We start from the raw sequence: 16,638 nt of genomic DNA, 5'->3' as shown, positions 1-16,638 counted from the left end.
GCTAGGCCAGCGGCCATTAAATCATCTCATAGCCATGGTTCACCACGTCACATTCTTCGGCTCGCCGCCGCGTAACAATATGATTACTTATTTGGTACCCTCAGCACGGCTGTGTCAACTTGCGATTAAAGAGGCGATCTGCGGATTTGTGCAAGAAAATGGAAGACCGCTTGCCAGACACTTCCTTTACCTTCAGCCTTCCTTCGAAACAACCACACTCGGGCTGTCTGAAATAAACTTTGAACTTGGCCTCTGTGCACGGCGTTTACAGAGCATTGAAAAACGAGGGTTAAAGTTACGTTTTGAAGCGTCACAGCAATACAATGACATCCGTCTTGCGCAACTTACTCTTCTATGAGGACAATCAGTTTATCGTTTCTTTGCAAACAAGCTATGATTCGTCCGACAGATAAAGCGTCCGGTTACGGATAGGGTCCAGAAGGTCATAGTACGTTTCACCACAAAAACAATAGAAGAGTGGTTGCTTTTTTGAGCATGGAAATATCCGGTAAGCGCTATAACAATAGTATCTGGTACGGCCTTAAGTAAACCACTCATTTTGTTTGCAGTGGGTATGTCACAGACAGGTGCGGATATAACGCGGCAGTCGATGCAGCCCCGTCTAGAACGGCAACGATCTCGACAGTCATTTGTCGTTATAGTGTGGTTGTGCTCAACAAAGAGAGTATAGGAAAAGCGACATGATATTTCCAGCTGGGCCCATCCTTCTGTCACTATGTCTCGCGTCATCGTTATGGGACGCTACGACCATGGCCTTACCGTTGCAGCCAGCCCTCTGGCCAAACCCTGGTAACACCATCTGCGCTGACGAACGTTTTTTTTTTTTTGCGAATTTCGCTACCGGAAAGCTATATTGAAAGCAATTGTTCCAAAATGTACTTTTTCTCCTGCTGGTGAGCAGACTTCACAGCCATTATGTCTTCAAGCGTGGTTCTTAACGACTTAAAAAATTTTCCTATAATTCGGCGATGTCAGCATCATACAGTCGCATCATACATCATACGCCGCTGATATTCTTGACCTTAATTTTCTTCCTGAAATCGCCTTAGTCCAATAACTTCTCCAAACGTGGTATCAATTCGCACGTGGAGCGCAATGCAGAATAGGGCATGCCAAAGTAGCAATTCTAGGGCTGTCCTTTCAAACTGTTTTTCATTGCTTTCTTTTTCGCTTGTTCTTAAAGTACTGTTCAAGTGATTCAGGTAAGTATACCAGAAGCGCGCTCTAGTATCTTTCATGTAATAAAGCAGCGCTTCCAGGACACTTCTGCATACAGCACGTATGCAGTGCTGTCTCGCTACAATGTCGCGGGTACTCGCACTGGGAGGACGTAAGTGTACAAATTGTTTTTCTGTGTTATTGCACCCATAAAACTCAAAATCTTACTTGTCTCGGAGAGCGATCACTGCAGTCTCCGGGCTAGAAAATTGGGCTCTTTTAGTATAACCGTGGTGCCGACGTAGGAAGCCTTGCTGTCCTTTATACTGCGGTTGGCGCACTGTGAACCCCGCGGATTGGTCAAATTGATTATGGACGCTCAAGGGACATGTCTTCAGCGCATAAAAAAGCAGGAGATAGAGAGAGGAGCAGATAATTTACAGTACGAATGCAGTACCTGTGTAGCGTGAGTTCCTGGTTGTGGTCTGCATTCATTTGATGAGAAGCATTCATTGGGTTGTAGTGTACGTTGCCCGCATTTCAATTTTTTATGCATTTTTGAACTTTTTCATCCCCTCTAGCGGACAACTGCAGAGCGACTTAGCCTTTAGAGTTTGTATGCGACTCCCTTGCAGCTCACTTTGTAGGCAGAAAAGCACTCTTTAATCGTAGAGAAGCGAATAATCTGCAGTGCAGCTAACACTTATAATCCAATCCAAAGAGTGAATTACCACGGAACAGTGTAGAAATAGTGTGTAACGGATCATCTTCCTAGTTTCTTTCATTTATATTTTTTCTGCTCTTTGTGTGCTCTGACATGTGACGTTACAAATATAAACTGTCTATCAGGTTGTAATGATTCATCCTGCTGATGCACACACGCTTAGCACTGTTGCATTTATATTGCAGACATTCACGTTATTTGTTACTTTTATTGTGCAATTTTGCCTGTGTCTATCGATATCGTTGTATTAACCCACTCCCCTCAGTAATGTTTTCACTTTGGACTTATCAATAACAAAATAAATTACAAAAAAAAGCGGAAGGGGCCTATTTTTCACCATAGGTACATATCCTGTACTTGTACATAGTCTATATTGCCGCCTCTTATCTTTCTATCACTCCCCACTTTCTTTACCTCTCCCTGTCCTTGTATTCCCGATTGCTGCAGCTCAGGTGCTTGAGGTTTCGATGGAATATGCCGCGGCTAGCAACATCTTTCCCTGCTATCGTTATTTTATTTATAAATGGCCACTCACAACAACTATTTTTCACAACACGCGGGCTAGATTTGCTAACCTATTTCGTGTTTTGTTATTACGCAGCAAACCTCGCACCAGAAGGCATGGAGTTCTTCGAAGGTGATATGCTCTTTCCGGGAAACCACTCAGAAGATGTGAGCTCCTTCTTTACAGCTTGTTATTACGCTTGTCCAGGGCCACGCTGTCGATGCTGGCTGGAGGCAGAGCATTGGCTATGCTTATTTCAAGCGAAGCGGGGGCTATAATGTGAGCAATGCGGCAGCATACAAATTTCACCCGTGAACAAAATGAACCGCGACTTCAGGCCTTTGTTAGAGTGATAAATAGGGCGACCTTCCTCCGCTAGGAAGCGGGAGTTACAGACGCTCAAGTATTGCAGCCCGACGCCGCGTTTACAGTGTATCTCACTATAACAAAACGCTTTATAACGAAATACTCATATAACGAAGGAATACTCATTCACCTAGGAACCTCCCATAGAAGCCCCATGGACTAGATATCTCGCGTTTACTAAGTAAAATTTTCCTACAACGAGACATAACGTATCTCCTGTCAACCCCGCTGTCCATTTCGCTCTGGGTGCTATGTTAATTTGCAAAGCTTAATTTGCAAACCGCCGCAGTGGCTGAGTGTGTTATGGTGTTCGGCTGCTTACCTGAAAGACACCGGTTCGATTCTGGCCGCGGCGGTAGCATTTCGATGGAGGCGAAATTCTAGAGGCCCGTGTACTGTGCGATGTCAGCGCACGTTAAAGAACCCCAGGTGGTCGAAATTTCCGTAGCCCTTCACTACGGCGTCCTTCATAGCCTGAGTCGCATTGGGACGTTAAACACCACAAACCAAACCAATTTGCAAAGGTGCCTAAAACATCCATACCAATTCAGTGATACAAATCACAGTTCTCTCATTTCCAACATTTTTACACACGGCCCACTCTGAGCGCGCTCTGCTTGTTTCTCTACTGCCATATGTACTTAGTTCAGTTTCCACTTTAGGAATATTTTCCCATGGTGAAAACCGTTTCCCTGTGCGCTTGATGTGCCTGATGATATCGACGTACTGCTGGTCTCCCTTGGCCAAGCGGTGGGAGACGAGAGCGTGAGACATTGCGCGTTGACCAGAAGATGGCCATCATCACAGCCACCTGGCGTACGCAATCCCCACGAGACACTTCTGTCATACGCAGTATTCCTGTGAGCCGTGTGTACGTGAGCTGTGCGGCAAAGCCAACAAAAACTGGTAATAGCGAGGAAATCACCGTTGCGCCCTTTTTTACAGCGGCCTGTATCGGATGCAGCACCTATGAAACGTAGCTAAATATTCTGAATAGTCCCCACCTTATACCCTCTCCGACACTATTCCTCCAGAGGCCGTTTTCTAGGCTCTGGAACATGTGCAGCTTGCGGTAAATTCGGGTGCGCGTGGGCAAGGCTGACTTTACGCTTATTCTGCCGATGGTTGATGTTTGGTGCGTGTGTTGCAGGCTCCTACAACACACATCGGTGTCGTACTAAACGTCGGCTACATTGTCCTCGGTATACACCTTGCCAGAAAATTCCGCTCATATGCGACACTTGCAACTAAGGTCTCCTAATACCAGACAAGCAACGTCTATAATGAAGAAATAACTGGGCCCCTTCAACCTCGTTATAACGAACAAAAAATTTAGTAGTAAACTTGAAGCTGCACAGATGACTATCGGAGAACTGCGCACCATCGAACATTGATCCGGCATCTACTCTGCTATCCTTCCCTCTTTTGTTGCTTTGGAACATCTGTTTCGTACATGGGATATGCGATGTCATGTTGCCTGCGAAGCCATGAGCCCAACTGGCGCAGTTTGGGTCGCTGAGGAAGCCAAATAGATGAAGTCTGTGCCGGGCAAGGAGTAGGTTGGTTTGGGTTCTTCGGGAATTCCCTATTGTTGTGCGGTGAAATGTGGACGCGGCAGAGAGAGCAAACTGCAGTCCTTTCGTATATGTTCAAAGTGTTCGTTTACCTGTTACTGGTAGAACTCTGAGTCGCTGCCAATCACCGGGCTTCGGCAGGGGATTGAGGGAGCCCGTTCATTTATGCCGTGGGCCGGGTGAAGAACCAGCTCATTTCCCTCAATCCCCTCGTGGCCCGAAGCCCAGCAAAGGGTGACTCTGACTAGAGAAATATTGTCCAGTGAATCCGTCAGAGTGATGAACAGCTCTAGGCTTATCCGGTCATTCTGGATGTCCGCGATAAAACACTGGTGCAGGTGAGGACGTCCTCTTTGACCTCTATATATGTCCGTATTGCCTGCCTTTGGTAAAGTAATGGTACTGGAGAGGTCTCTCTAGCTTCAGACCTCATCTCACATTCTGCTCCGGTATGCGCGCCTACAGTACGAGGGGGCACCCAAAAGAAACCGGACTAAATTTTTTGGTCGGCAAAGCTTCTGTGGTACCGCGTTTTGCCACTAGGAGCGCATAGAACGAACATTCCAGAGTCAGTAAGCCGAGTGCGGTCGTTGAAGGAGGTCATACTAGTTTAGGCAGAGTTTTAGAGTGACGACTGTTTTGTGTGAGCGTCGTTTTTGCAATGGCTTATTTTCGTGAACAGCGTGCGCCGGTGAAATTCTGATTTTTGCTATGAAAAAGTTGAATGGAAACTCTTGAAATATTAAGAACGACGTACAAGGACGATGCTGGGGGACAACTCAAGTGTTCCTGAATCGAATCCTGAATCAAAGCAACAATCATGCCAATGGAAAACTTCAAATTCACCTCGCCTCAAGAAAGCTCGTCAGGTGAAACCAAACCTCAAAACAATGCTGATTTGTTTTTTCGACGTGAGAGGAGTCGTCCATTGAGAATTTGTTCCGCAGGGTCAGACAGTTAGCCAGGCTTTCTACTTGGATGTTTTGAAAAGATTGGGCAACAGTGCGCGGTGGAAGCGGCCAGATTTGTGGCGGTCGGGTGACTGGTTCTTCATACATGGCAATGACCCTGCTCACACAGCCCTGTCTCTACGACAATTTTGGATCAAAAATAGCATGACCCCTATTCCTCAACCCTCATACTCTCTCGACCTTGTCCCGTGCTACTTTCTTTGTTTCCTAGAATGAAAAAATAGGTGAATGGACAGCGTTTCGCTGATGTTGCTGAGGTGAAGAGAAAACGACGGAGGCACTGTCAAGCATCGCAAAAGATGAATTTAAACAATGTTTTGAAAAATGGAATGAAAGATTCGACAAGCGTATCATTGCAAGTGGAGAATACATTGAAGGAGATTGAAGGTCTTTGCTTAAAATGTGAACAAATAAGTTCAAACAAAAATAAGTCCGGTTTCTTTTGGGTACCCCCTCGTATGTGCCCCAGATGCGGCTACCATCTTAGTTTTCAAATTTCACTGCGCTCCCCTGAATTTAATTTCAATTCTTTGTGTTCGACTCCATATGATGGCAATGAACTTTATGCTTATGCCCCTCCTATCCCCACTCATACAATATCCTTAGCAGGGCTGTAGTAAATACCTCCTTTATTACATAAGTTACTAGAAAACATCGCTGAAGCAGTTTCTGTCTTACGGGCTATACATACGCATGTGCAGCGGGCAGTGGTACCTGGCGATTACAAGCTGTGGCCCCAAGGGATCATCCCTGTCGTCATCCATCCCAATCTTGGTGAGTGAACTCAATCCCACTGACTTAGGAACACTGAAAAGCGGCTGGCAAGGTAAATCTCGGGAAGTGGCGGGAACACTGTGACTGACTGTGACAAAATGAATAGCTTAGTGCGCTGTTTTTGGCAAGAACATGTACAAGAGTTCGTAACAAACGATAAGTTATATTGATTTCACCAGTCCGAATTCCATTCAGAAGGTTCACATTTTTAGTAGATACGTGTCTGGAAAAAACTATACATTTGTTGCCCTTCGCATTGTGTTTACAGCACGAAGAAACCAAATAAACAGCAAAATAAAACGAGTTTTCATTTGGAAATTCAATTAAATTTGTGTACTGGCACGCAGTTTATTTATAAGTGGTGTGTGTGTGTGGGAGGGGGGATATATTTACGGCTTAACTTCATTGACATAACTGCTTACCTGAATGGTTCAACTGCGTTACACGTTTTAAATCGAATACAGGCCATTGAGCCTATTCTAGCTTCTACCCAATCTTTTCATCAGTAACCCTTCCGTTCTTTACTCTTATTTGCGTTGTCGATTGCTTCTTTTGTTCTAATAATCTCACATGGCTGCTCTGCCTGCTTATACGCTTGAATTTTTATGGTCTGGTGATGCAATAAACTTGCTTCCAAATAAAAAATTATGAATACCATTGGAAGCAGTACGTAGTGGGCTTCATCACAATACAGCTGTAAAAAGTACCGCGCGATCCGCATGAGCGAATGAATAACCTTCACATGCTGCACAAAGCAAGCAGGAACACCTAAGATAAACAGCGAAAGAGTAAGTGCGCAATCTGACTCTTATGTGTTTAACAACGCACAAAAACACAAAAAGTACACAAAACGAAAACAAAATGAACAAAGGTCGAGCGGTAGCCTCACTCCGCGCTAACCAATGTTAACAGAACTTGTCTTTGCATGTGCGGTCAATTTGGGTGAAGTGTGAATTGTGCCTACCTTTCGAGGAGAACGAGAGGGGGTGTAGTGGATCGCAGGAAGGCCACAAGGAAAGATGGAAAGAGGGAAAGAGGATAGAACGATGGATTTCATTTTATATGCTTCCAGAAGAAAGAAGAAGAAAAAGAGAAGGAAGGAAGTGGGCAAGCAAAACTTGCTTAGCAGAAGGCTGTGAGCCGAAGGTGAAAGTAGATAAAAATAAAAAAAAGGATCAAAGGAACGAGCAAGCGGTGATATGAAGTTCGTGCAAGGCAGGTGCAGGGTGTTTTTGTTTCGTTGTGTTAATTTTACCCTACCTCCTCTGGCGAGGTGCAGAACGGTAATAATGGATTACGTAAGCGATTAAATATACGTGAGAGATTATAAGTTTCCTTTAGAGACGTTTACCCTTGTTAATTGCGATGTTTAAATATGGGCATTTTTTTACTCGCGCATTGAAGCCTGACTGGAAAATCACGAATGCCTTTCTGTATTTTCTATCGCAGATTTAAAACCTGATTGAAAAATTATTAGTTTAAGTTCATCGCCTCGAAGTTCTGACCATGTTCACTGAATGAATGAATAAAGACTTTATTGCAAGGAAGGATGGCTCTCAGCCCATGGTGGGAAATTAGGAGGGATTGGGGTGTATGAGCAGAGGCAATTTCTAACAGGTCGCTTTCATAGCCGTCAGAGCTGCGCGTCGTAATTCAGTCGTCTTCACACTACCCGAAGCAGGCTGCCCTCACTACTGTATGCTGCGTTGACATGTTGCTCTCCGGAGCTTGATCGTATCTGGTCTACTAGGGTGACCCCGTCGTCATGTCGTACGTACTGAATTTTGTGTCTTCCTCGAGAGAAAGATGGGCAGGCACTTATCAGATGCTGTATATCTGTTCTACAGTGTTTTTGGCAGTGGGTGCATCTGTTATGCATAGGTGCGTTGTGTCTGGCAAGTGACCATTTTTGAGGTATGTACGGGGTGTACGCTGTATTTGCAATAACTTTGTTTAAGACGATATTTTGTGGCCGAGTGAGGTGACCGTGTTTAATAAACTGTTCCGAAACTGTCTTTGGTAGCTTCTGTGCTATGTCAGTACGGCGTCCATTCGTTCTCACGCTCATGGATTGTCCTCTTTCGCCTACACATTGTTTTGACAAGAGGAGCATTGTGGCCTGTAGATAACATTAGACGACGCGCAGTTAAAGCTAGTTTTTACGTAAGAGATAAAGTCGTTGTAGCTTGCCGTGCTTCTAACAGTACTATCAATCTGGAGGTCTTACATGCTGCAGGTCTTACATCTGGGTCGAGGGCATGAGCTTACTGTCGGCGGTGGTCCATTATCGCTCATACCGTCTAGCACGATATCTCTCAGGATCGTGTGGCGATTGTAAGTCACCCTTGGTGCCTAGGGGAATATTTTCTTGCGACACTCATTGCTCGTTAGGATATAGTGGTAATTCCACGAAATTTGTTAATGTTAGTAAGGGCATTGAATATCTTGTTAATTTCCCAAGACAGCAATTCACTAAAAGACTGCATCTGACAGACATCACAAGAGTAGTTAGCAAGATTAAAAGATACTGTTTCCATTAGTGACGACAATAGAGTCTACTATGTAAAAAAAATGGCAGTCGATTTGGGTAATTAGGCCAAGTGCGGATATGTGCGCTAGCATGATGTCACTTGTCGGTTAGAGCTACGACCTGCAAGGTGGTACCAGGCTGCCATCTAACCACCCCAACTTATTCTGCCGTTTAGCTACTGCACAAGCCTCATACGAACCACGTTCTCTTCCTAACCGCTGCTGCTCATTCCGCTTGGCTCGGGGCTCTTAAGGGCGGTGTCTCCTAATTAGCGCCCCGTGTTCTCGCCTTGTTGCCACCGGCTACACGTCGGCAAGTAAGCCACCCGGTGGGCAGGTGAGAAGTGGTGCAAGGTCACAAGGCAGGTGCTGTGGCAGGTGTTGCCATCGGGGGGACTTGGGTTGCTTTGGTTTGGCCTCTTCCCGAGCAGTATCTTGCTATTAAGTGGGCTGCAGCCTCACACGGTGGGCAGGTAGTCTACCACTCGGCGGGCAGGTGAGCAGCCTGTCACAAAAGGGGCTTCATACAAATAAACAAACAGACAAGTACGCAAAGCTCAAATGCAGGAAATGGTCACTGTACAAAATACAGCAGAGTTTCTTGAAGCCATGCCTTCACGACATCCCGTCTCAAAGCCATGAGAAACATACACTCGTCTTTTCTTGCAGCTTACGGGATGCCGATAATCAGGCAGGCGGCGGCTTCAATCCAGGCGGCGACCTGCCTGCGCTTCGTTAGCCGCACAACGCAGCGAGACTACGTCCACATCTTTCCGGGAAAAGGGTAAGCGCCAGCCCCGAACGCCGTAGGCCCTCGGCTCGGCGTCATACACTGCCAACGCATTCAGCACTCGGCTTGGACGCCGACTCAGCTCTAATGGCCAGAGTGTGTAGCAGAACATTACTCTGGAACTAGATCCCCCCTTCCAAAAATGTTTTAGACAGAGTGTTAGACAGAGGTAGAGTGTTTATAAACTTCTGTCTATGAAGTCTACAGGTTGTCTATAGACAAATCCTAGAAAACAGTCTATAGGCAATACAAATACCATAGACTGTCTATAGAGGTATATGACCATACACTTTTAATAGACTTTCGTCTATAGACATTCTATTGACTATGAATAGACAAAAAGCAATATCTATAGGAAGTCAATAGAGTCAATAAGAAGTCTATAGACTGTCTATAAACCTGTTTTCAATTACACATTGCGGGCCAGCAACGTATAATTGAAAATAGGTACACGCAAAGGAGTGCACATATACGTTGCTTACTCGAACTGTGGGCGTGGGAATCTCGTAAGGATCCTCGAACTGTCCTGCTCCGAACAACATTTATTCTGTCGGAATCTATGAAACGTGGAAGCCCAGTAATGTCCCTCTGTCGAAAAAGAAGACAGGACGGAGAAAGTGGGATGATGTCGTATATTTTTTAATCGCTTTTGGTACCTCAAAAAGGTCTTCGAAATGCGTGATTTCAGGCAGCCTGAAGTAGTTGCACCTGAACAAAAACTGCAGTATGGGCATCGATGGGATCCTTAAGCAGTATTCAAAAAGGAGCGTTTGCGTTCGTTGTTGAAGGTAATGGTTTCACGAATCTCCTCAGACCAGAATTTTCTTTCGAAGCGACGTTATCGGGAATCGAAGATTTACCCTTCGCCCCTTTGCACTTTTCCTTCTTTCCTCGTAACACGGTAAAAAATCAGGACCTCCAGTGTAATGAAGTGGCTTACATTTTAAGCTTTGTTTATTTTCCCCGCTTTATTTTGTCGTTATTTTGTACTGTGGCGCCGTACTTTCTGCGTTATATTCATACGACGCTTGAAGGTGACTAACAAATAGCACATTCGATACATATACACGTAAACGCGCTACACGACAAAAGCGCGAGGTTTAAAAGGTCGAATGGAAGAAGAGCAAGCGAGCGATTCAATGTTCTTATTCTTCTTTCTCGGCTATGAATAGCAGTTCAATATTCAGCATAGCTTTTCTGACAACACTAGCAAGAAGTGGGCGAGACTCTCTGTGATGTTAAAAAACTGTTGTTTTTTAAAGGTCACAGGAGGAATATTTCACACCTTTAGTCCCTTCGCGCACAGCGCGCACGACACAGGATAGCATAACGTCGAATGGTCCAGCAAAGGGTAACAATGCACACAAACCCTTTCACCTTCCATTCCAAAAATATTCTTTTATTGAAGACTACCACTGGAGCCGGAGGTGAAAGACTGGGGCAGCGACTAGAGAGTTGTGTGCATTTCCTTTTGCTGGTCATCTTTATCGTGCCGTACCAGAAAACGGACATTTATCAGGAATTCGCGATGTGTTGGCCGAGTAAATGAAAAGCGTATAAAACAAGAAATGCCTTTATCGGTAGCATACGGTCGGTATATCTGTATGTTCCAGTTGACATCCAAAAAACCTCCCGTCACCTTACCGCCTGCCCACCACTCCTCTTTTCGCCTTTTGTTTGCCATGACGAGCGAAGTTTGTACTGGCCTTTTCAAATCTTGAATAAACGCCGTACAAAATACCGACTTTCTATTGACATTTTTTGACGGAAGCTTTTCGCTTGTCGACTGTACGTGAATACTATGTGGAACTGAAACAGAAGACAAGTGCCCTTTGTTAAATTACTCAGGTCCCAGTTTGATGTTGCCGGTAAATACACCCCTTTTCACTTATTGAATTGTTCGTCTTCTCCTTTACGGCGGCGGCTTGAGCAACGATGTATTGTTATATGCAAAATGCTGCACATGTGTGCCATAGATTAGAAGCATGCTTGCTCTCAATTCACGTGCAGGTGCTACTCGGCCGTCGGTCGCCAAGGTAGCCAGCAGCTGCTCTCTCTGGGCACCGGCTGCCTGAACAAAGGAACCGTGGTGCACGAGCTCCTGCACGCGGCGGGATTCTACCACGAGCACTCGCGCTCGGACAGAGACCAGTACATTGTAGTCTTCAGGCAGAACGTGGTGCCAGGTATGGAGCCGCACATGCAGCATTACGATCCTTAAAGCATTACGATCCTAACACGGATGGGCGATGCCCACACTGTGGGGAGACCTGTGATATCTTCCACATGGTGTGGGCATGTACTCAAAATCCCCACCTCCCCCCTTCCCCTACCCCTTCCAGAGAGGCATGGGAGACTGCCCTTCTCAACTGCTCCTCGCTTGAGTCCCAAAGGGCTCTGGTGAAACGGGCTAGAGACGGGGCATTGTCATGCGGTGTCCCGGACTAGGGACGCCGACCATGTAGCGTGGCCACTCTGTGGCTGCCAAACTCTATTTCAGAAATTAAAAGTTTTCACCACCACCACCACATGCAGCAAGAGGCGGTGACGGCTGTTAGAACTGGGCGGCTTTTTTTAACGAATTTGAACATGCTTTCACTGTTTGGCGCCTTTTGTTGTCTGAGGAAAATACTTGTAAAGCCGTGTCATTTGCTACAATAACGAGCTTGACGGAGCTCTGAACCATCCGCATAGTGTAGTAAGTTTTTACATGCCCTTCCTATTGTTCTTATTGCGTACACGTCTGTACATAACATCCTCCTCTTTTATCCTCCTCTGCCGTCTCGTTCTCCGTTATATCATCGTATCATTATCTCCACTGCAGGAAGGTAAATGGAGCATTGTTTAAATGGAGCTTTGTTCTGATTAACCTGTCTGTTCCACGTTAAGGAGGACATTGTTCTGACTAACCTTTCTCCATGCGCGTGTACGCTAGTAAGGCGTAATAATGCATTCGTACGGAAATGTAACTTCTTACAAATCGCATACAGAACTACTCCTTGGGGATGCCATTTAGACCGAGTTGTAAAAGACCTAATGTCCTTTATGAATGATGGTGGTGACAATTCGAACAAAACGAGATGAGAAAAGCGTGGCAATCGTAATAACCTAAAAATACAATACAGTAAACAATACAACAGTAAAAATATCGCATAATATGGCTACAATTCATGAAAAAACCCAAGGAGTACATAGGGACGCAACACACCCTCAAAAAAAACCTTAGCGCAGAACTCGGGCGCTCTGCTTCAGAAAGAATAACATTTTTGAAGTGCATCTTGTTCCGTTCCGTTGAACTGCCTTTAGCCAAGAGTAGCGAGGATGACCAACAAAAAGCAGAAGTGCATTGAAAAAGGAAAATTCCGAATAGCTGTCAGCTCTAGCGTATATGTCAGCAGGATGTCCAGAAGGTGACTTTAGGCGGCCGTACCATTTCGATGCAGGGTACGCCTTCAACTTCGACAAGATGCAGCCGTGGCAGCACCGTCTGCTGACCCCGTTCGACAGAGACTCGATCATGCTGTACGGCTCGTACGCGGGAAGCAGGGCTCCCGGACTCTACACCATGCTGGCCAAGGACGGCAGTCGCCTCAAGGAAGTCCCGGACAAACCGGGCCTCAGTGACAGCGACGCCCGTCGCATCCGCATCCTCTACCGGTGTCCGTGACGATGCTTCACTACAGGGACATGCCGCATTCTACTCTTGTTGTTCCTATGAATTAGGAAACTGCTCGCTGATGGCTAACAGTATTCGCTTTTGTTGCGCGTGAAGTTTTTCAAGCTGATCAGCGAGATGTCTAATCCCTGCTTCAGTAATAATAGGCGGTACTCTGTCAGAATTATTTTTGCTTTCAACCTCCAGCCACTTTCTCATCTGTCGGACCTGCACGTGACATCGGGACTGGCGCAGCCTGCAAGACTTATGTTTACCTGGATTCGGTATGAAAGCCCGTGCTTACTTGCTTATAACGGTCAAATCAATAAATCGGAAAAACTGTTTACGAAGTAAAGTTCCCGACCTCTACTGAAGAAGGAGTGTAAGGATTAATGTTTTCGCATTTTAAAGTAGTTTCTTTTTTTAATAAAAAACAATATTTTATGCGGAAACGGCAGTAGCAAGTTTTCTTGCTGTATCCTCCCCAGCATCCCGTTCTGATGGCAAATAAGGCTATAATGTGGCCGAGTCGGTTTCGTGCGAGGTCCATTTCGTAACTATTATTCATGACATGGATGAAGTGACCAAATTTTACCTCTTTTTTGTCGTCATTCCTGCCACCCATACTTTATCACCGCGGAGTGCAATTCCAGAGGCATTCCGTCATGCCCATATCTCCTCTTACTTTCAATAAATGAATCTTTCTCACTTTCCATCTTTTCCGCTGCTCTCACCTTCTTTTTTCTGCTCTAGTCCTCTTCCAGTGTTGCTGTTTCGAGTGCGGTACATGCTTCCCATGGTATCTTTTACTTCACGCAGTGTCGCGGACGACACGGCTGGTCCAGCTATGTAGGACCCCAAAAAAGTCCCTTGTTCGCACGAACATATCTGAAGCATGGATAATAGGTATATGTCTATCACATTGGCTGCGTTTGTTGGCTAGCAATGCCTACCAAGGTTATCTTTGAAATTCATTACCAACGCAGCAGAACAGTGTCAAAATTTTGATTTGGTTTTAATTTCGTGCTCACGACGAAAAGGTGAACCTAAGGAAGGCTCTGGGAAACTGGCAGGACCATTTGCGGCAGCTGTCACTAAAAACTGCTCTTGAAGGTTATGTAGTCTACTTGCGAAAGGAATTTCCAATAGTTATACATTCTTCTAGGCAGAAAAGCCGGCTTCAATTAGGCATCATCAAAATTTAGTAATAAATTTGCCGCCATATTTCTTTCGCTCGAAACGTTTTCCTCAATCCTAAGAAGAATCCGAAGCGGCTTTCGGTCAGCAATTTTCTCAGTTTAAAAACTGCTGCGCACAGTAGTATCATACTGCCTCACCGTCTAATAAATATAGATTAATATGGATATCAGACCAGCAATTCCCTCAGTTTAAAAACTGCTGCGCACAGTAGTATCATACTGCCTAACCATCCTAATAAATATAGTTTATTATCGTTATCAGACTGTCTCACGAGGAAGCATCTCTCAATCCGCAAGTCGATCTGTCTATTAAATGAAAACTTTTTCATACTGTCTTATATTGGGGCCGCCAGCACAAACAGTAGGCTGTATAGTATCATGCAACGCGAAGACGTATTATGAAAGTTGCCCACTGCGCTTGCTATGAAAACCTTAAGCGTACACCAAAAAAGAGTGCTACGACAGAACTATTCAAGAAAGGCATCTTTAGATCCCTCAGTGGCGACGCACGCAACATGTGTCTAGCAACAGCAAACTCCTGCAGAGGAAGGAGGGGCGAAAGAGGACAAAACCTTACTAAACATAAAAAGGCCGGAAAGTAAGCTACAGGCCAAAGAAACAACATAAATAATAATTTAGCTATTAGCTTTTAGAGTTTTAGATTCTCCATGCAAGACACCGCAGTTAAGAGGACTCCCGCATTGAAGGTGGTGGTGGTGAAAAGCATTTATTACAAGTTACACATAGAGAGGTAGTTTGGGAGGTGGCCCCTAGTGCACCACCAACCCTCACAATACTAGGGGGGGGTGCCTATTCCGGGACCCCATTTGACTCTACCGCCGCTCGGGCACGCCGGACCATGGCCTGTTGGGCCGGAAGGTCGTGGCAGCCGAGCAGGGCCGCCTCCCAGTCCTCTCGGGTTGGGTTGGGGTGAGGGAAGGATTTTTCTGGCATGCCCACACCATATGGTAGGTGTCAGCCACCTCCGTACAGTACGGGCAGAGGCCAAAAAAGGAGGGGTCGAAGTGTTTCATGACTGCCGGGCACAGCAATGTATTTGTAAAAAGTCTTATAAAAGACGCTCACCTGCTTTTCCAAGCCCCTTGAGGGGGGTCGGGTACTTGCGTTGAGAGTCTTGGTAGTGATTGACTATATCTTCAAATTTTAAAAGGGGTTCGTTGTCCAGATCCGAATCGGTAAGGTCATCGCCAGGGGCCCGGGAAGTGAGTGCGCGGGCTGCTGCGTCTGCAGCCTCGTTACCTGGTTGGTCTTGGTGGCCCGGAGTCCAGACTAAGTAGCGGAGCGTAGGATCTCTGTCCCGTGCCGCGTTGCGAAGTATTCGATAAGCTGTGAGGGAGACCCAACCCAGCTCGGGCAGCTCCGGGATCATTTTAAGGTTAGCATGTTCTTATGAAACTTGTAGTGCATTTTGAAGCGAAAAGCTACACTAGTCAAGCCGTGAGCCGGCGTATGTCGGAGCACGAGTGACGTCACTCACGGCGCAGGCTACTCCGCATGTGCGCCGCCGCTTCTCCTCCCGCCACCGTTTGACCTGTCGCCGCAGCCGTGCGCATTTGAAACGAGCGGTATACATATAAGGCGCGCTTGCCCATAGAACAGGCGCACGTTGCCGCGCGCTATGCGTCATCGTTTGACGCTCGGCGCAAGCGCGTGTTTATCGCGGATCACCGCAGCTCTTCGCTTCGATATATTCAGGTTTACCTTAGCTAAGGCCCAGCCAATTATTTTTCTGCCGTTTCTAATTACTTCACCAAGTTTGGCAGCCATGCAACATGTCATTCCTGCGCAAATCAATCTTAAAGTTGACGGTTGCCGTGGCCTAAGTGAGATTATTTCTACCTTCTCCATGCTGGATTAACAAAATTCTGAGGCATGCATTAGGACACCTCAGGCATTTTGAAGCGAAAAGCTTCGCTACGAGGGTCAGAAGCGAGCTTCGCGTACGCCGTGAAAACGAATAGCGAGTTCTGCGCATGCGCGAAATCGAGTGACGTCACCAACCGCCGCCACGAAACCGCCGCCACGTCACTACTTAAAAAGAAACTGTGTCGAGGCTGGGAATCGAACCAGGGCCTTTGGCATTTGAAGCGGAGACGCTACCACTCCGCCACCAAGGCTCAGGGTTTGAGCATGAGTACAAAAAATATGAAAAATTCAAAAATACCTAATAAGGATAAAATAAATCAACAGAATGAAAACAAACTATAAAAATAAGCACAGAAAAATGAAAGAAATAAAATATCAGAAAAAAAATAAATAAAAGGCAGATAGTGTGCCAGGAAAAACTCATATTATTTATTTATTATTTTATTTATTACATACTGTTGGCCTCTCTTTGAGGCCGTAACAGG

At 45.8% G+C, this 16,638-nt stretch overlaps 1 protein-coding gene across 1 annotated transcript; it reads left to right on the top strand.

Moving 5' to 3' along the window:
* The first annotated feature begins 577 nt into the window (after positions 1-577).
* On the top strand, positions 578-13,782 carry LOC149336783 (astacin-like metalloprotease toxin 5). Its single transcript, XM_089554771.1, has 6 exons — positions 578-810; positions 2,505-2,575; positions 6,021-6,093; positions 9,292-9,406; positions 11,423-11,598; positions 12,856-13,782. The coding sequence occupies exons 1-6, from the start codon at positions 702-704 to the stop codon at positions 13,077-13,079; spliced, it is 768 nt and encodes a 255-aa protein (XP_089410897.1). The 5' UTR covers positions 578-701; the 3' UTR covers positions 13,080-13,782.
* Positions 13,783-16,638: the final 2,856 nt, after the last annotated feature.

This window comes from Amblyomma mixtum, chromosome 7, assembly GCF_055824585.1.
Source record: "Amblyomma mixtum isolate Tamu chromosome 7, ASM5582458v1, whole genome shotgun sequence".
NCBI classification, from domain to species: domain Eukaryota; kingdom Metazoa; phylum Arthropoda; class Arachnida; order Ixodida; family Ixodidae; genus Amblyomma; species Amblyomma mixtum.
The sequence above is the reverse complement of the archived record's forward strand: the minus strand, read 5'-3'. Positions and strand labels throughout refer to the sequence as shown.